General features: G+C 44.3%; 1 protein-coding gene across 12 annotated transcripts in view; it reads right to left on the bottom strand.

Moving 5' to 3' along the window:
* Positions 1 to 20,494, bottom strand: part of CHUK (component of inhibitor of nuclear factor kappa B kinase complex) — a 31,384-nt gene that overhangs the window by 10,069 nt on the left and 821 nt on the right. Inside the window, exons 1-13 of one of the 12 annotated variants that reach the window (XM_074874082.1) lie at positions 19,007 to 20,367; positions 18,742 to 18,856; positions 16,551 to 16,620; positions 12,948 to 13,036; positions 12,162 to 12,251; positions 11,411 to 11,535; positions 9,746 to 9,853; positions 8,062 to 8,197; positions 6,899 to 7,093; positions 6,403 to 6,505; positions 3,963 to 4,086; positions 2,514 to 2,665; positions 1,415 to 1,476 (exon numbers count right to left, since the gene is read on the bottom strand). In XM_074874082.1, coding sequence (XP_074730183.1) covers positions 1,415 to 1,476; positions 2,514 to 2,665; positions 3,963 to 4,086; positions 6,403 to 6,505; positions 6,899 to 7,093; positions 8,062 to 8,197; positions 9,746 to 9,853; positions 11,411 to 11,535; positions 12,162 to 12,251; positions 12,948 to 13,036; positions 16,551 to 16,620; positions 18,742 to 18,856; positions 19,007 to 19,152 — 1,515 coding nt within the window. In that variant the 5' untranslated portion in view covers positions 19,153 to 20,367. Of the gene's footprint in view, positions 1 to 1,414; positions 1,477 to 2,513; positions 2,666 to 3,962; positions 4,087 to 6,402; positions 6,506 to 6,898; positions 7,094 to 8,061; positions 8,198 to 9,745; positions 9,854 to 11,410; positions 11,536 to 12,161; positions 12,252 to 12,947; positions 13,037 to 16,550; positions 16,621 to 16,745; positions 20,368 to 20,494 lie in introns of those variants that run through there. The other 11 variants (XM_074874088.1, XM_074874089.1, XM_074874090.1 and 8 more) reach the window with 11 other exon arrangements.

Raw genomic sequence — 20,494 nt, 5'->3', positions numbered from 1 at the left:
GCACCCTCCCTTTTATCTTTGTTGCTTCCAACAGGGAGCAGGATCCCAAAGTTAAAGAGCTAAACAGAGAGTTCACGTGGGAATCCCAACTCCCCCATCTCCATCATATGAGCAAGAAAAATCAAGGCTCCAAAAACCTTCTGACTTAGATGAAGATTGGTAATGGATCCCAGAACCTGAACTACACAGTCTATTCCTTTGTAGGGGGGGAAAAAAATAGGCAATGTAATTTATTGTTTATGTTTCTAATGGTTTCTGGGATTTTTATGCATTAATCACTGTGCTCTGTATTACTGTAAGAGCAAATACAAAAACTCCCTGCAGGGGAGAGCAGAAATTCAAGGCATCAGCCCAGCAAACCATGTGACAGTCCTGGTCAGCAGAACATGCAATGTTCTTGGCACTCCTGCAGCTAGCTGCTATCACGGAGCACAAAAACAAGAGCACTTTCTGAGATATTTTAAAGACCTCTACTCTGAGAAATACATTACAAATGTGCCAATTTTTCCCTGCATTCCTTCTGAATGCTCCCCTCTCCCAAGCTTTATTCAGTGCATCCAGTAGAAGGGAATAAGAAACAGCTTTTGACAATAACTACAATCATCCTAACTCTGTCCCTAGTTTTCACAGCTACAAGTTATTCCTTCCCTATAAAGGTCTGGACAGAACTGTAGGCAGAGTTATTCTCCATCAAAAAGACCTCTGTCTCCTCATTGTTTTCAGTGGAGGTACAATTAAAATGCTCATTCCCTGAAGACAGAGATGAGAATTCTAAGCAGCAGATAAATTTCAACTAGCCTTTCTCGCAGAACTAACTCTTGGAGAAACAGAGAGCCGTTATGTCAGCTCAGCTGTCCATAAACCACAAGTGAAAACATTTGTTAACTATTAAGACTACTCAGAGTAAGAACTGGCTCTAGCTCTGCTCTAAATTTCTTAAGAATGACTCATCTTAAAAGCTAATTTGCATATTTACTTGCAGAACACCAGAAGTTTATGTCTGTACTCCTAAACGAAGAACTGCAATTTTGAAATCACTGCACAGTGACTGCTATCATTTTCAGCTTTAGCAATGGAAATTTTTGTGTGCAATAAACCCAATCAGGAAGACTCTTGTCTCTAGCAACACCATTTCTTTTGGGCAATCAATAATGTGTCTCTCTAGTCTACTTTCCTGTATAGACAACTGAGTCTCTAGTGACATTTGTGTTGGTTTTGTTCAAATCACTAGATTCAAACAACCTGGTGACTGGGGACTGTTTCTTTTTTAATGCACCTGTAATGATATTCTGATTCCCACAGCAGGCAGCATATGAAACACACTGAAGGGACATGGCAGTGGCCCATATGACACAAAGTTCCTGTCCTGATCTCCTTCACAGAGAGGTAATGAAGCTTCTTTAATATCCCCTACCTGTGCACACTGAGAGGCCTTCTCTTCCATCTCCTTCCAGGCTTTGAGCATCTTTTCTGAAGCTTAAGAGAAGAGTTGTTAATACATAAAAAGGTATCAACATAAAAACAAAGCATGACCTGAACTTTATATACACATCAGTTGAATTTGCACACAAGGAGCATGATGCTGGATCTCCAAGCAGGAGTCATGACCCAGAGATCACAGAGAGACAGGAAAGTTGGAACTTAACAACTCCGTGCTTGACCTTAACTCATAAAAACCCTTCAGTAGGATTTCACTGTTTGCAATTGTCGGCCTAAATGAGTTTGAGTCTTTAAACTCCACCATTAAGTGCAACAACTGTTATTTTTGATTAAACACAGACTGTCCAAAACCAGTTCCCTGAGTCTTTCCATTTTCCATCATCAACCTTCAGCCCAGTCATAATTTTTGACTCAAGTTCCAGTTTTCAGCCGTGTATCCAAACTATGCATAAACCTTACTATTCTCCCCTGAACAATATTTGTAAGACCCAGATGTTTCTGGGACATTAAAACTGTAGCCAGTGCTTTTTCACCTCATCTCTCATCCTGATTCATGCTGCATCTATCAAGCACAGCAAGACCACTGCCTTAGCGCTGTTTGCGACGGTGTTTACATTTACACAGTCACCATGGCCATTTGTTCTGCCATGGATGGTTAGTGGCCCCTCCACTGTACATCACGTGCAGCAACTCTGCCCTCCACTTTATGCCCTGTGACAACTCCAAATGAATCAGACTCTGAATGAATAAATAGCAAACATTTACGTCACCAGTACTATTGATACTACAATTTTCTTAGCTTGGTGTTCTCAGTGGGGAAAAGCCTGTTTCACGGTCACTGAAGGTCTCCAAAAACATTTTATTTTTTTACCCTCCTGCCTTTGCTTCTGCCAAACTATTCTCTTGCATCTGCCCCAGCTAAAACATACCCATAAAGATCCTAAGGAACACAATGGCAGCTCTTGCATTCATTTTTTTTTAAACTAGTTCTTACCCACAGTCCTTTATAGTCAGTCTGATCAGACTTTGTAAGATCAGACAAGACACTCTGGCAAGTATTACACAATACGTACATATGCCATAAGCCATCTGGTCACTGTATCTGTCCAGGTCAAGGCGAATGCTTTGATGAAAGAATTCCAGCTTTGCTTTCAGTTGCTGAGATGCTGACACCATATTGTTTTTCATTTTGATTAGGTTGGCGTTATACCGAAGAAGGCTGAGCCTAATAAACGAAACAAGAACAGCACATGTTAGTTGAAAACTGTATCTGGACTTATGTGGCCAGTGCTGTCACATTACCTAAAGGAAAGACATAGCTAGCAAAATATTTTTAAGATCCTTGGAACAGGGAGTCTCAGTGGGATCACACCCTCCATCTCTCGTCCTCAGAAGCTGCAGGTCCTCATCAAGAAAAAAAAGAAAGCCCTTCCTCATTTCTCAGGTTTTTTGTCAAGCTCAATTAAACAGTCACAGAATCACAGAATCATCTAGGTTGGAAAAGACCTTGAAGATCATCTAGTCCAACCGTTCTTTGCAGTGTAGAGTGTTTCTTAGCATTTATGGAGTCCTGTAAGTGCATGTTGCCCCTGGTGAATGCTGGCACCTTTTCTATCACTTGAGATATATGACACTGCCCATTCTGGGATTCAATCACAGGACAAAACCCTACAAATATAACAAACAGTTCCACTCACTCTGCCACTTGTGAAATGACTATCCTGGGCTGCATTAGGAGGAATGTTGCCAGCAGGTGGAGGAAAGTGATCCTCTCCCTCTATTCAGTGCTGGTGGGGCTACACCTGGGTCCAGTTCTGGGCTCCCCAGTACACCAGAGACATACTGGAAAGAGGGCCAATGAAGGGCTATGAAGATTATTAAGGGACTGGAGCATCTCTCCTGAGGTAAGGCTGAGAGAGCTAGGACTGTTCAGCCTGGAGAAGGCTGAGTGGGGATCAAAATGCACAGATACCCAAGGGGAGCATTGCAGAGAGAACCGAGACAGGCTCCTTTCAGTGATGCCCAGTGACAGGACCAGAGGCAATGGGCAAAAAATTGAAACACAGGAGGTTCCCTCTGAACATCAGGGAACTGTTTTTTACTGTGAGGATGACCAAACACTGCAACAGGTTGCCCAGAGAGGTTGTGGAGTCTGCATCCTTGGAGATATTTAAAAGCCATCTGGACACGGTGCTGGGCAACCAGCTCTAGGTGATCCTGCCTGGGCAGAGGGGTTGGACTGGATCTCCAGAGGTCCCTGCAAACACCAGCCATTCCGTGAGTTTGTGACTATATTCAAGGTTCAAGTTTTTCCGGTTCTTATCAATGTCAGGCACTATGCAGTAAAATTCCTGGAGTGGAGTAAGCTCCAAACCCAAATACATTTTATCATGCAAAAGTATAAAGCAGCAGAGGGATGTGAGACTTTGGGTAACCAAAACTCCCTGAGATGTACGTTTCCATGCAAACAGTTGCTGTATTTGCATAACAATTAATCTTCTGAATGAGGAGTAATAACTTACATAGCAGCTCTCTGGCCCTGGAAAAGCCTGCTATAATCTTCTTTTAGTCCAATCACGTAGTGAACTGCTTCTGCCCACACCTTGCGCAGCTGAGGAATTGGCAGTTGGATTTTACTATCCTGTACTGAATGCAAGAAAAACACAATTGTACATAAATGAAAGGACAACTCTAGAAAAGAAATTCAGTGTTTACAACATTCCCAGTTCCTGCTTCAGGTGCTTAAACTAAGGGATTGAGCCACATAAGATCTGCTCAATTTTTATGTGATGATGCCTAAGCATGTATAAGCTTTTCATGTTATAGCTCCCCAGGTATTCGCCAGCCTGCGGCTGACCAGGCAACAGAGCTCATGTTTGAACTCAGAGCTACAAGAGAACAGATTTCTTTGACAGCTTTGGCCTACTGGCACTAGCAGACATGGGGAACACTGCATGAAACATGGCACAAGGCAGGTGGTTTTATCCAAAAACTCTATCTAAAGCACTCTCCCAAACTAGCAAAGCAAATTTGTTTTATTATATTATTATTTATTTTATTGATATTAGTCACTGTCCTGATGTGTTTTCATCTGAAAACATCTTCAAATCTTTTGTACATTTCCTCCCAAATTCCTGATGTAGATATTTAAAGGGAAAAGATGCAGGACTTATATGTGTGTTCCCCTTTAGAGACAGGGAACTTTGGGATATCAATAAACACACTGCAAAAAGCCTTAGCTCCAAGAGATTCAGCACAATGATGCCATGCAATGAGATTCACCAGAATAAAATAGCCCAGAAGACAGAAAAAAAAAAAATCAGAATAAACCCGAGTGACAGTAAAAGGAGACCGGGAAACCCAACACTTCTGCAGAGCCAGGCTGAAGAAAATTAAGCTACTTAGCAGTAACTGTATGTCACAAGGCATTTCCTTTACATCCAGTATCCCAGTAGATGTCTCCTGTCCCCTGACACTATCTTCTCTTTCACAGAAGTATACAAGGTCCTTCCTACAGGTATACTGGGTGTATATATACCTTCACAGAGGTCTATTAGGTCCTGCAGGTGACTGCTATCATTTCAGGAGATATATAAGGGAAGCTGTAAGCAGAGCAGCAGCTTTCATGCATTGTCCAAAAGTACACCGATGATGCCAGGGCCAGGCAGTAGCACCAGAACTAAGAGGGACCAACCGGAGCAGATCCCACCAGTATCCATTCAGCAATACATAAGCTCTACTCCTAACTCAGAAGGAGGGGACCAGACTTTCTCAGACACTTGGCTCTGCTTGGTGAGACCAGAAGTCAGATCAGTGTTATGGGGTCACAGACACATTATTGCTAGAGCTGAGAACTGTTGGGAAGACAGTGCAAGAGGTTTTGAACCTCTGCCAAGCATCTCTGAAGACCAGCCCTAACTCCTAACTTCCACAGGGGAATGTTGGCAGTTCTGCAACTGGTGCAAATCGGCCAAACACACCGTCTCAGCTCTGTGATCAGAGCAAGATGAATTTCCTCATACAAGGCCTGAAGAATCAGCAGCACAGAATGAGGGACCTGTTCTTTCACTTAGGTGAGACACGAGAGATGGATTGCAGCTGAAATGCAACCATCACAGACAGTACAGGGCAAAAAGGTAATCTGTATCCTCAGGATGCTGATATGGGGTTCAGAAGCAAAATCTAGGAGAGCTGTAGGAGGGCAACTGGCCATGAATATCCAAAGCACCCAATCTCAGGAGACAGGACTGCAAGGAGCCGTAACCTGTTTTTACCTGTGCACAGGGAGGAGGAGAAGGGATACATGCACAACTTCTACAGATGCTAAACCCCAAGATAAGAAGGTCCCTGACCCTTGGTACCACCAAAGGATGTCTATGTGGGCTGTCACTCAAGTTCTGCAAACCCATCTCAGCATGATGTCACCTCAACACTCTGGGGGTGTAAAGGGACAAGACCCCCTATCAGAGCAGAAAGCTGTGCAAATGAAATCACAGCACCCAAGTCAGAATCTTCTTTCCAGGATGTGCTGTGCAGACATAACCAAAAGTTTCCCTCTCTAGGCTACAAGATTAGGTTGCATGTATTACCTTCCAAGCTTTCCTTCACATCATGGCTCTGTTTAAGTGGGGCAATGCTTAGGTTTAAGTGTTTAGGTGGGGTAGATGCTGTTCAGTGCACAAAATTTAATAAAAGGGCAAAAACCTTAAATGAATTCTTAAGTTGCTCTATAGAAGAGTTCCCAAAGGGCAGGCAATAAATTCTCTGAACTACTACGTTTACAAAATGTGGAGATAGAGGAGTGTAGATGAAGCTTTGTTAGGCTGCTCCAGGTTCTTAAACGGTCCTCTTTGAATTAGACAGTACCCTTCAAGATAACACAGAGATTTGTAAGGCAAATCTACTTTTGTATTACATGAGAAGCAGCACTTTCAGTTCCCAGCTGTCTTCCAGCATACTTACCAATGTAATTTACACAGTCAGACAGACTCCGAGAAGCAAAGGGTCCATCATAGACAGTTTTGCTTTTATCAAACAAATAGACCATGTAGCTATCCCAGCCTCTCTGGTGAGACAAGAGAAGAGAACATAAACAAGAGATATCCCAAACATAGCTCCTACTAATCCAGAGGGTCCTGGTTACATCATGAACTAATTATTGTGGACAGACACTCTTCTTATCAGGTGCCTTAAAAAACTGATTTTGATAGATCCCACAGAAACATAGGACCTTTTGCTAGCATGTTACTTTATTTAAATATTTAGACAGAGTATAACTATAGGAATCTGCATACATTACTCAATAAAGGAAATAATGCTAGACCTTAAGAGTTACTACACTTACAGAGCAAACTGTCTCCAGTGGGAGAAGATTAAGGCAATTTATCTTCTCTAAGATTTTAAATTCCCTGAGACTGTGAAAGACAGTAAATGAGTAAGTGAACAGAATCATTCTTACTACGCCATCAATAACACACTGAGAAGCAGGTTTCCGAGGGTCCAGGCAAATCCCTGTTTCCAACAGCAGTTCCTGATTTCCAGTACTTATTCCAGTTTCAAACTCAATCCGAATCTGAAGGGAATGAAGGCTTTCCTCGGGATGCAAGAGAAACGAAACAATCTTGGCAGAGGTCATATTTAGGATGTGTACTATCTGTAAAAAGAGTACAAGTTGATGACAAGTCACTGGCTATCAAAGACAAAGGACACAAAGGCCCAGGAGGGAGTATGTAGCAATTAACATGTTAGAGCATCATTTGAGTTTTAATGACTACAATAATCAAGTTCAGGAGTGAAGCCCCACATAGCAGACTCAAAGCCTGGGCCTGTAACTTTTAACTTAATGTCAGAGAAAATTACAATCAAACACAGTAACAGCCTTTGGAAGCCATGCTGCAGCTTAAATAAATCAGAAGAACAGTGACAAGGTCATCTTGAGCCTTGCTGTCTCCTGATGCTGGCCAGTACTGCTCCCAAGAGAGGGAGTTCCATTTCCTTTAATCCCTCCATACAAAAAAGCTGTTACATACCAGTGCTCATCTTCTCATGGCTCTCATGGCCCTCACTATAATTCTACTATACCTGGGCAGAGACTGTAGGACCCAAAACACACCATAATATACAGATTTTGACAAGTCCCAATGACGGGCACAATATTTTGTATTTCAGGCCTTAATTCCTTTAGAATCCTTCAGATCAGACAAAATTATCCTCTGGCTTCTACACATGCTTGCCTCAGCTATTCTTACTCCAGCAAAGCTCCAATAATTACTTGAAGGGGAAGAGTCAGGTAAATGTAATCTCTGTTCTACTACTATAGTACATGGACGTGGAGGTCACAGCATCAGTAGTGGAGTTCAGGAAAACTTATTAGCAAATATTAAACCATTATTTAATCTTCTACTACAAGTGTAAAACTAGAGATTAATATTGCTGGTGATATTTTGCCTTCAGATATGTACTGGACAGGCTGTATACACACTCACTTCCTGATACCAAGAAAAACATTCCTCATGATCCTGCAGCTGGATGTCAGGATTATAGCTTTGCTCCACTGAACACACCTTCTGTCCTCTGAGATGCTTTCAGTAGGCCTTTAAACCAGTAACAATCCTCACTCACCTTCAAATTCAGTATGTGATCCATTATTAGGAAACACTTTGGACGACCGGTCTCATGATCTAAACCTCCACCTCTCTGTTGTGGATCCCAATTCAGCATCAGTTGCAACCAGTTTTCCATTGGTTCTACAATTAAACTAAAATAGAAGGGCTGTAAGAAAGAGAAGGTAGACACTCTACAACAGTCAGACCACTTAAGAAACCAGGGTCTCACAGCAGCAGTAAGGTTACAACTATTTGGTTAGAGACCATATCTGTGCAACACCTGCTGAAGTGGTGTGAAGAACACCCGATTTCACTGCAGTTGCTCATTCTGACAGTGGGGAAAACCTGGAAGGGGAGGAAAGCACATACAGATTGAGCACCCCTGCTGTAACAAGAGTCCTTGCTGACCTCAGAAGTGCACGCCCATGCAGTACACCCTGCATTACACTACTTCTGACCCATATTCATGGAGTCAAGAGTATCTCAACACATCAGTAAGGTGTGTCAAAATGGATGAGAGTTATTTTTTTGTTCTTTTTCTTTCAAAAACTATCTGCGATACACAAAGTCAAATAGTTTTCAAAGCCTTGTCTGCAGAATAACCATCCCCATGCTGCAGAGCCACCTGGAAAGTTCTCCTGCATGTTTATCCACACTAGAAGTATGTTAAGTTTATTGCGAAGAATGTCTTTAAAGACAGTACACAGTGCAAAAAGCTGAAAGCACTGGCACAAAGCCACTTATTTCATTCTCAACTCCAGTACTTTTTCTAGAAATCTGCCAGTTGCAGTGAGTTGTGCTGCACTGCTGGGCACAGTTGAAGACACAAGTGCTAGATAAGTGTCAAGTAATCAGAGTCTGACCTCTGACTTGGTACAAGGCCAATTAATTCAGGTTGAAGGCCCCCCTGGAGGTCTCTGGTCTGAACCCTAGCCCAGAGCTGGGCCAATGTCTCAGCTACAGCAGGCTGCTCACGGCTGTGTCCAAGTGAGTCTGGGCAGACCTCACAGATGGAGACCCCCCCCTGCCCGGGGCCTGTCCCAGGAATGCATCACTAGCACAGGGAAACCTTTTTCCTGTGCCCAAATTTCATTTCCCCTGTTGTAACTTGTGCTGTTGCAGTTGGTCCTTTTGATTTGCCCCTCTGAGAAGAGCCTACATCTGTTGTCTCTGTAACACCCCAGTAGACAGACGATGAAAAAGTTACATTTCCCTTTGCCTTCTCTTTGCCAGACTGAAGCAGCCCATTTCCACAGGCCTCTCCTTGTACACTCTATTCAACAGGCTCTGACCATCTTTGTGGCCTCCGCTTGACTTGCAGCAGCTTTCCCAACAGAAGCACTAGAAAATTCTGCTTTCATGAAGCAGCTCATTCAAGTACTTGGTTTAGGAGATTCAATACCATCAAGTTATTGGGTAGATGTTACCCCATGGCCTTGTAATAATGGGTGGAAAACTCACAAGAGTTCACACTGCAAGGTAGATTGCCATCATCCCACAAACTGCAGGGTGAACCCAAAGCATCAGAAAAGAGCCGTGTGGCTACAGACTATTCCTTCACAGCAAATGGTAGCTTACAAAGAGCTTGAAACACTCCTTAGGAGAAAGAAGGAGGACCCCTCAGTGCTTGGGATAAAGGAGGAGCCCTCAGTTTAAGACAAGCCAAAAATTATCACATGTAGCCACAAGGACACACTTACCCACAAAGGCTGTGAGGCTGCGGCAAATGAGTACTAAAGCGAACCTCCCCATTCATCTCTTCAGAAGCAAAGATGTGCTTTGGATCCTTCTTCTTGATTTTTTCATGCCTAGAAAATAAAAACCTCTGTGGATATACTGATGAGGTTACTTTTGTAAAGGGCCAACTGAATATGACAGCAATAAAAATCGCCACAGTCTAGTAGCTTTAGAAACCAAACTCTTCTCTTTTAGGACAAAGATGCCACCCAGAGCATGTCCAAGTGGAAGAGGGGAGCCCTTGTAATTAACACTGTCTCTGAAAACATTTTTGCCCCTGCTTGCAAGGATGTCTGGAGAGCACCAAGCAAGAGGATCAACACGTAACAATTCACTGACCACAGAGCAAGCCCGCACAACAAAACCAGCCTCTACACTGTAATGAGACAGATAACATTTGTAAGGCATCTGGCAAAACCACTGTTCTTACCTTGATCCAAGTGAAACATCTAATAAATGTTAGAAACACAGCCTGCCACTGGATCCAGTACCAGGGAAAGCATCACCAGCACCTCTGCCTCAGTTTCCTCACTGTGGCTCACTTCAGCAGTGGGCTGAACCCTGCCTAGAGCTCAGCTGCTCCGGGAGCAGCAGGATTGCCCAGGGCAAGCCAACAGTCAGTCAGCTGTGAGGCAGCTGAACATTCCTTGCTCCTGGCGGCTGCCAGCCTGCTCTGTCTCAGTCAGCATCAACTGGAACTGAAGCTACATATGGGAGGCCTGCACTGTTCTCTTCCTTCTTTTATGGATAGGGAAGAGCTGTTTCTAAACTCATTTAATTCATTGGTTTTCTACTGCTTACATTAGGAAATCAAGTTCTACATGTTGGAAAACAGGCAACAAATATTGAACTGTTAAAATAATAAAACCCCAAGAATTAGCAGTTAAAAAGGAAACTATTACCACATACTAGTTTTTTGTTAACACATAATAAATTTTTAAGCTAACACTTGCATTAAAACTCAAATTTACCTTTTCTCCCATTATTATTTCAATGCTAACAGAAAAGCAAGTTTCATATTTTTTCTGTTGCAGAATTACCCTTTTACCAAGCTTACACACACTCCTGGTATTACAAGGTAAGTAGTGGAAATATAAAAATTTATCTTTCTGCCCCTTCTTCTAGCCCTCAAAGAGCGAGCAGAAGCCTCCATATGCAGGTTAAACTCTTTCAGTTGTCACTTTTATGAAGTTACTTACAATCATGTAGCTATGTGTTTACTACACAAAACATACTCTTGCTGTGTGTTATTGATTGCAAACAATAAGTAACCTCACAGCCTAGGTGAGTAAAGGACTGTATCACTCCTCCCCATTACATTTTTCTGACAGTGATATACAGACTGGTTTATAATTATATTTTTTCATTCAAATTTAACTTGGGAAGGAATTATTCTGACCAGAGACTACCACACACTGTAATAAGCACATACTACAGTAAGTAAAAATAGCCAGTCAAACTGTCATCGATACTACTAAAGTTTCAATGGCTTCTGCAAAGCTTAGCAGACCACCAGCCTCAGCACCTAACAATAAATTTATCATTCTGGTTCATGCTGTCACCTCACCACACGCAGTAGCTGTCGTTCTCATTGCCTGGCCTCACCCCTTGCAGAATTTGTGTCTTACCAGGTAAACGGCTGTAGATTATGCAAGAAAGGTCTAAATCCCGCAATGCATTCAAACACCATTGTTCCAAAGCTCCAGTAATCAACAGTAACTGAGTAGGATTTATTCTCAAAGAGTTCTGGAGCCTAAAAAGGATCATAAAAAGACACTTTGAAAGTGGTATTTCAGGTCATCTATCTTCTTGCATTTCTGCGGAGACAAAGCTACATCTAGACGTGGTCCACAGTTCCAGAGAGGCACAGGGACCCTGATGTGGCCCTGCTTAGGCTGCCCGGTGGGTCGGGCCTGGAGCCCCCAGCCCACGAGGAGATGGCAGGGAGCTGGGCTTGTGGGTCTGGCTGCAGTGGGGCTGGAGGGGGGTGCGGGCTGAGAGCAGCCCCTGACTGGGGCATAGAAAGGGATGGATGGGGCCAAACTCATCTTGGAAGTGACAGGTGATACAGTGAGAGGCAAAGGCCCCAGATCCCCATCTGGGAGGTTCACGTCAGACACGAGGAAACACTTCTTCCCCTGGAGAGGGAACACCCTCGGGACAGGTCTCCAGGAAGGTGCACAATCTCCATTTTTGGAGGTTTCAGGGCTTGGCTGGGCCAAGCCATGGCTGCCCTGACCTAGTGCTGGTGACAGTCCCGCTGCAAGCAGGAGGCTGCACGAGGGACCCCTGTAGGTTCCCTCTGACACACACTTCTGTGATTCTATAAAATGTGGCAATACCACACCACTTGTATATGTGAAGAAAAAAAAGTCTTACCAAATATTGTAATGTTCCAACAAACGAAGTGCATAAACTTCCTTGATCCAGATCTTTTGCGTATCCCAGGTCTATTATTTTGTGAACAATCTGTAGACAGTTTTAACTAGTTCATCAGAAGAGCAAATTCAGACAACAAAACCCACCAAACAACCCAAAATCTGTGCAGTGACATCCACAGCATACACTCAAGAAGAGAGAAGCCAGAATGGAAATGCTGGAGAAAGTCAATGGTGAATCTTCGACATGTGATGCGATGTTAAGGCTCGCTGTTTCACCACGTAAGCTGGCGTTGTCCACCTATCTCAACTGAGACTCAACTTTAAATAAAGCAGCTTGACACTTACAGCTTGGCCAAACAGAATATCTAGCTTTTTATCTGGGAAGTGAGTTTTTTGTTTAAAGAGTAACAATAGAGAAAACAATTTTCATTAAGAAATCCATTAGGCTGACTCTCTGAACTAGCTCGATTTTACATGCAGCCCTCAAAGCCACAAACACAGGGATACGCTACAGTCTCATATCACTCATACTCTGTTGCAGGCAGGGTTCTTGAGCAGAAGCAAAAGTTGCTTGTTTTTAATGACAAGGATTTAAGAATAAGCAAAATAGGATTTGTGGCTTCAAGAAGACGTAAAACTTTTAGTGAATTCACAGTCGAGTTTTCAGTCCGGTTCAATGCCACAAACTACTTGTTCTCTTTTATTTCTCTCAGGTAAGACACAGCTGCTGACAACTTTCAGAAATGACAGTGGAAACACCACTGACAGCAGCCACCTGACTTACCTTCCCACCTTCATCCTGAAGAACAATATTTTCAGGCTTTAAATCTCTGTGTATAATCCTGTTTTCATGCAAATACTGGATACCAGACCCTGAAAGACACGTTTGATTTAATAGAAAATAAACTCAGATTGATTAATGATACACCTGATAAAAACCTAATATCCATGACTTTGGGGTTGACATCCATAAATTTTCATCTTAAAACACCATTAAGAACTACTACTTAAAAGATTCATCAGATTTATGCTAGGACTGAACCAGCTCTGCTGTTCTGCTCTGAAGAAGCGGAGGTTGCTACAAAGTTCAGACTCACGGTATAACCGCAGGGCACATCTCTTGCCTGTACTGCAGCAGAGAAGGCAGCTGAATTTTTCCTCAAACTGTAGAGTTACAAAATGAATGTAAGACAAGCATGCAGACAGGTCTCCAAAATGTGCAGGCATCTTGAAACAGCTCTGCATGTCCTCTAGCCTAAGATCTTGGCAAATTAGCACAAGGTAGCAAAAAGACCTACTGATGTCTGTGAGCACATTATGCAAAATGCTGATGAAAGCAAGCACTGAAATTAAGCAAATGAAACAAGCTGAGTTTCTCTTTGACCTAAAACTACTGCCAAATAGTGGCTAACAGAGCTTGTAGTAAACTTCCACCATTGCCAAAGCACCACAACACAAACCACCCCATCAGGGAGGGGACCGTCCAGCTGTGATGAAGCAGAAGCACAGATGGAGCTAAAAACTGACTCCTGGGCAGCCTCTGGTTAACGCTGCGTGGAGCAGCTGACTGAGGTGTAACCACCAATACCCCGGTCAGAATGAGCAACCCTGAACTTAGGGGCTCAAGGCTTCCCCTCTGCTGGTAAGGGACTGGTGTGCTCCAAGTACCACCACCTCTGTCACTCTCACTGCTAAAAATGAAATTCTACGATTGCTTTAAGCCAGCCTACGTAGGGGCTGTCCCCAGAAGAAACACACGTTCCCAAACTCTCCTTTTCCATATGCAATTTCCATGGCAGCACAAGCATTTATGGTACCACGTGATCAGCTTGATTCTGGGACCAATACAGCTGGAAACTACTAAGAAAAAAATAATCAGGTTTTAGCCAGGCTGGTTTCCAGAACCTGCTCCTCGCCTGGGTGCAGGAGTGGCTGCTATAGGGGAGGGAATGGGAGCACGTGCCCAAGAAAGGCAAAGAGCAGGACTTTGCCTTATAGCAACAGTCCACACCTGAACTGCCTTGAGGAGACTGTGGAGCCACTAACAAAACAGAAACAAGAGAAATCCTGCCTGCAGGAAGGGGAAAATTCACTAGCAGTCCCTCCACAAAACAACACTGGCCACTAAATAAAAGATTATCAAGCCAGTGTCTGCCACAGGACACAGCCACAGACAAAACAGCAAAAGATGACTTTCAAAATTTGAGTAGTCAGTTGAGTCATGATTTTTCAGTCTTGGAGATGCGCAGATAGAAATAAAAGGTCCCATGGAAGGCCCAAGGCAGGTATTGTATTTTCTCCTCTCCATCATGGGGTACTTTAAATTTTGCTATGCAAAAGATATTCCAACTGCACATTGTGCTGACCAGCCGTGACTGTAAATTCATTATGGGATTATTTTAAGAGAAATATTCAACCAACAGGCCTTGTCCACAGTTCAAACACTTTCTCCCATCAGGGAGAAAGTCCCCAACCTTCACTGATTTACCACTTATTTATACATTTAACAGCTTCTGACTTGCAGTTCTTCTCCACTGCATTTTCAAATCTTTGCCAAAGACATGCCAGAGACACTCAACTTATTATGAAAACAACAGACCCCATTCTACAGAGGGAAGGGGAACAAGGATGAAGGAATGCAGTCGCACTTGATTTTGGGAACTCAACTGCAACACTCTGAACACTGAAAGGACAGAAGCCCAGACCAATACGTCCAAAATACTTTCTCATGCCAAAACTAGCTCCATTCCTATAAGTAGAGATGGGCTATCTGTAAGAGAACTAAAAAACCAAGGAGCTCTACTGAGCAGCTCTTCTGGAAAGCCTACTTGCTGTAGAAACCATGCATAGCATCACCCTCAATCAGATGACTTGTCCTCCCCAGGGTGCCCAAGAAGCCAGGCACTCCCTGATGGACAGAAAGGCCAGTTTCAAGTCCCACATCTTTTACTTTCTTAAAGTGCTCTCAGGGGTCAAGAATTTGGCATCAAGCAAGCTAAACAGTTTGAAATATATTTGATGAAACACTTCTGGATACCATCAAGTTTGTGTCACAGTGATTTTCAGGGATTGCTATAGCCTTGGGAAATGGCTTTAACGCAGGTACCCAAAGGTATCAAATTAAATTGTTCCCTACGAGCAGTGCTGTCACCTTGAGCTACTCCCACCCTGTACGGATTTGTTGCCTGCTCCCTTTCCAAACCACAGAATCTGAAATCCACATGATATCGGACATCTTCTGTAACGCAGGTCAAGCTGATATCTGGTCAATTCTCATCTTGTCATCACTCTGCCTCCCTGTACGCTGCCTTGGGACCTTCCCATGGGCCATATACAGCACAGCAGCAGTGTCAGTGGGAAAGGAGGTTTCTTTTCCAACCTCAAGCTCCCATGGTGCAACAGAAGGCTGGTGCCCCTTGTCATGCTGCTCACCAAGTACAGTATGGTCCCACCTATCACCTTTGCACTTGCACTTTCTGTAGCCATGGGCTGCTCTCAGACCCTCCTCAGCCTCCCTGCGGCCAGACCCAACAAGCCCATCCTGGTGGGTCAGATGCTCCAGGCCCTGGGCAGCCTTTGCAGCTCCCTGCCAGGATGTCCATGTCCCTCTGGAACTTGGGGCCAGATGTGGACAACTGTATCCAGATGTAGCCTCCCCAGTGCTGAGTAGAGGAAACAATGATCTCCATCACTGTGCTAGCCACAACTCTAATGCAGACCAACAGAACTGCTCTTCCAAAATGAGAAGCTTCTCAACATTCAGGCACATTTATGTTGGGATTGCCTACCTACTTAACCCTCAGTTGAGAGCACATCATTAGCCAGAAGATTGCTGGACTAGCCATGGCATAGCTGGCTTCCTCTTTTGCTATGCTCTTACGTACCTTGCCCTCAGCTCCACTCCAGTTTATCATCTCCTCTGTAATGTCACCCTGAACAAACAAAATTTCCCTCCTACTGAGCAAACCCTACAGAGAGAAGCCACAGGGCAACTTTGGCACTTTCACATTGGTTCTTGCTTTTTGGTTTGTAAAAGTTACATTCCTTCAAGTGACGTGCAGTGTGGCATCTCCAGAGCCATGAACAGAAACCAGATTTAAACAGAAAACTGTGACCTTAACAAAACAAAACGTTAAGGTCACAGTTACCTACAACTGACCACTACACAGCTTTTCCAATCCCATTCCACAGACACATAATTAGTGCAAGCTTCTTGTCTCTGTGATCAGCAGGAATATCAAGTCCTTGCTCTGGAATAGAAACCTGATTGGTTTTAACACACCTGGCCTCATTAGTCCCCTTTTCCAGGTCAGCTGAAAAAGCAAAATGCCATTACACATAATAAAAAACCCAAACCAAAACATGAGAAAGGCATTAGACTACATACCAATGTCACTAAGCAGAGAAAGTATTTGACTTTCCTTAAGTCCGCAGCAGTTTTCCGGTTTGTTTAGCAACTACAAGACAGGAAAAGATGTTTAGACCCACAGTGCAACAGCTAACAGTCAAGAACAACATCTTCCATCCCCTGCTGGCACAACACAGAAAACAGCACAGCTCAAATATAACACCAGTCACCCACCTCATGGTCAGGCACCTTAAAATCAGCAAAGGGCACATTCTCTGGTAACGGTGTTACTGCCACAGGCTGCTCCACTCCACACAAGTCACCTTCTTCAGCTCACAGCACTCGATCGTGGGCTAGCTCTGCCTTGGGACACGGCCTCCTTCCTGACTGCCCTCCCACAAGGAGAAGCTGTTTGACACTTCAGCACACTGGCTTGGTTGCCCAAATAGTTAATCCCGAGCTAAAAGCAGATCATCGGCCTGTGGACGACTGGAGTGTCCACAGCATGGACCATGACCTGTACTCTCAACCCTGCCTCCCCTCTAAAGTGCTTCTTCATCTCTCTGCTCCCTTGCTCTGAATTTTTATCCTCTTGCGAAAGGCAGGTAGAAGCACCGGAGGAACCCTGCTCCTAATCACTGTCTTAATGATCTGTCAATAAGTAGCTTCAGCAATTCCCTGCATACGCCCTGAGTCAATCAACATGTGATCTGATTTTTACTACACTGAAGGTGTTCATAGATGACTGAGGTACACCTCTGTACTGCAGCCAGCCCTCTTCATGTTTTTGCCTGCCTCCCATGCTTCAGGTACAACCAGTAGTCAAACCTCTACGGGGGAGAAGCCAAACTTCAACATCTCACTCCTTAAGCTCTGGGTAGATGTGCTGAACAACAAAGGAGGAGACAGGCAAAGTCAGAAATCAAGCTCCGAGCCCACACTACCCTGAAAGAGCACAAGCATAAAAATGTGTGTGGTTCACAGACAGAAGCAGATGCTTTCCCAAGCTTTATGGAAGATTGCAGATGGGCAATGAGAAATTAATAAACACAAATTATGTCAAGCGAGTGCAAGAGAAAGATTTAAAGAGCAGGATCAGAAATAAAAAAAAGGCATTTTTTTTCCTTTAAGGAACAAAGCATTACATGTGATCAAATTAAATTAATTGTCCTAGCATCTATGCAACATCTAAGGATTCATTCATTAGAAATTAGATGATCAAATACTGCATTGCAAGCAGTGCTAATGTAATCCCAAATTTCTTTGCCAGGGTCTCCAATTTACCTTCAACCACTCTCAAAACTTCTACTGCAAAGACACAACACCCAAGCATCACCGAGAACACGGTCAGCTACACGTGTCTGCAACATCCAAATGCTATTTTCATATATGCCCACTTCCTTCCATTGCCAACCTTGTCTTTTACTATTGTCCCTACTGCTTTAAACAACTCAAAACCATAAAATGAGGCTCAGTAAGTTACTGATGCACTAGCTGCTAGCGCAGGTATATGGTTACTGCATTCAACATCTGCTCACCTTCCTCCAGTGCTATTTAACACCAGTAACAAAAAAAGACAAAACAGAAAAGTGAGCTTCCTGATCACTTAGATGAGGTGATTTCAAAGCAAACCTTAATCAACAGGGATTTGCCTCTTCACCCCTATACAAATGGCTACTTCCTGAATCCAGCTGCAGTGGAGAGGGAGCATGAACTCTACCAGGCCACAGAGCCACTGCCTGGGGAACTACTGAAAGGTTCCTTTACTCTGGGGTATTGTTGCTTTGCAGAAGGGCAGTTTCCAGTTCATCAGGAAAGTCTCTGAAGCCCTGGAGGCCCCAGTCCAGTACTAACAGGATCCTTCCCTGTGCTGAGAGCAATGCAACACTTGATAGACATGAATCAAAACCAGATTAGTCTCCAAACAGAGACACATTGCAGCAAAGTCAAACACGCTGGCTGCCAGTATCTAGGCTACAGGAAGCTGTATTAATGCTAAAGCAGTTCCGTGAAAGGACAACCTGCATTGCTCTCTGTCCTCTGGTTTCAAAAACACAAGCCTCATTTCCGATATGTGGGTTTTTTCCCACTTTACATTTACTTCCCCACACCTGTACTTACAAAGAAAAGTGCCACAGAACATACATGGTTTCACAGACAACCACAGTTACAGAAACAGCATCACCACCACTTGATTTTGCTACATATGGCAAAGGAAAGCAGACATTACCTTCCGGAGATCACCCCCTGAACAATATTCCATTGCCAGAAGAGGAACGTCATTAACCAGAAAGTTCATCTCCTCGGGAACTTCACAGGCTCTTACTACATTGGGATGGTTCAGCCTAAGCACATGGAAAGCTGGGTGAAAACTCTCACTCCTCTTTTGGAAGAGTAAGACAGATTGTTAATCAACCATGTTTTATGTTTCAGGCACAACTTCTATTCCCCAAACGTATACTTGCTGAGAAGTACACTCTTCAATCGGTACCTACCAGTATCCAAATGCATAAAATCCACACCTTGGGAATACACAAACCAGTGATGAGCGGAAATGTTGTCTCAAAGTCAAGGTGCACGACTTTGATGATAGGGATCCGGGCTCAAATTTTGGATTCCTGCATACTCCTGGCAAAGTCATTAAACATGTGTCTCTGTTTCTGTATGTGGGGTCTGCTTCTCACCGGCCCAAGGGTCCCCGAGGAATCCTTCAATACTTGTGCAACTGTACTAGAGAGGTGGAACCAGGCAGGTGGAATCCACATACATGGGGAAAGATTCATTTCTGTAACTGAATTCAAACAGCTGCTTCCTGTCTCTAATATAAGTTACTCTTGGGAATAAATGACACATCCAGAAGGAAGTGAAGTCAAATTACTTTTGCGTACACCTTCCAAAGCCTCTGGAAGCCACCACAAGATCAGCTGTGCAGCTCAGTGCTTCTATTCCAAAAATGAGTATGGTGAAAACACTAACGAGAACAGCGATCACCAAGCCCTGACTTACAAACTCAGGTTGCCTGCAAGGGGTTTCCTCCAACGTCAGTGCATACAGTGAGCAGGCAAGGGTTACAAAGAGGCAGAGTAGGACCTCAGTGTGCAGCAGAGGCACTGCAGGCCTTGGTGAGGACAACTCAGAACAAAACTGAGTGGCGTCCCTGCTCCCACCAGCAGGATGGAGTATCTCATGCTCCAGGATCTCTCTCAAAAGGGAGGAGGAATTCTCAGGATGTACGAGACCCCGACACCCAGAGCTACCACTCACGTCCATGAGGACAAACCTGGCCAGCTCTGGCTCGCAGGTACCTCAGAGTGACATGCTGGAGAAAAGGAAGGTCGGCAGCATAGAACATGTAGTTTCTTACAAGAAAGTGCTAGGACACATTATTCTGTACATGCAGGAGTGTGACAGAAAAAAAGCAAGTCCTAGACCCCCGGTTACTAGATCAAAGATGAACACACTGAACTGTATGGGAACGTGGGGGTGTTCTCACATCACCATGTGAAAACCCAAAGTGCTGCACAGTGTGAGTCTGGAAGAATTTATGAAGGACAAACCGCCCATGCAACACGAGAGTGCCGGGGGTCCCAAGTCAGGACATGAGCAGAAGCGCTTGGACATTTTGGGATGACAGATACACCAGCGCAGAGCTGCGGGGTGACAGACACACTCTTACTCCAGCTGGTTTAGGGACCAGGGCCATGGCTGTCCCCCCGTCCCAGCCCCTCACCCCGGCTGGCTCAGGGCTGAGGCCATGGCTGTCCGCAGACCCCAGTCCCTCACCCCAGCTGGCTCAGGGCTGAGGCCATGGCTGTCCCCCCGCCCCAGTCCCTCACCCCAGCTGGCTCAGGGCTGAGGCCATGGCTGTCCCCCCGCCCCAGTCCCTCACCCCAGCTGGCTCAGGGCTGAGGCCATGGCTGTCCGCAGACCCCAGTCCCTCACCCCAGCTGGCTCAGGGCTGAGGCCATGGCTGTCCGCAGACC

Source organism: Strix uralensis, chromosome 7 (assembly GCF_047716275.1).
Source record: "Strix uralensis isolate ZFMK-TIS-50842 chromosome 7, bStrUra1, whole genome shotgun sequence".
Classification (NCBI taxonomy): domain Eukaryota; kingdom Metazoa; phylum Chordata; class Aves; order Strigiformes; family Strigidae; genus Strix; species Strix uralensis.
Note: the sequence above shows the minus strand (reverse complement) of the source record. Positions and strands in the feature narration are given on the sequence as shown.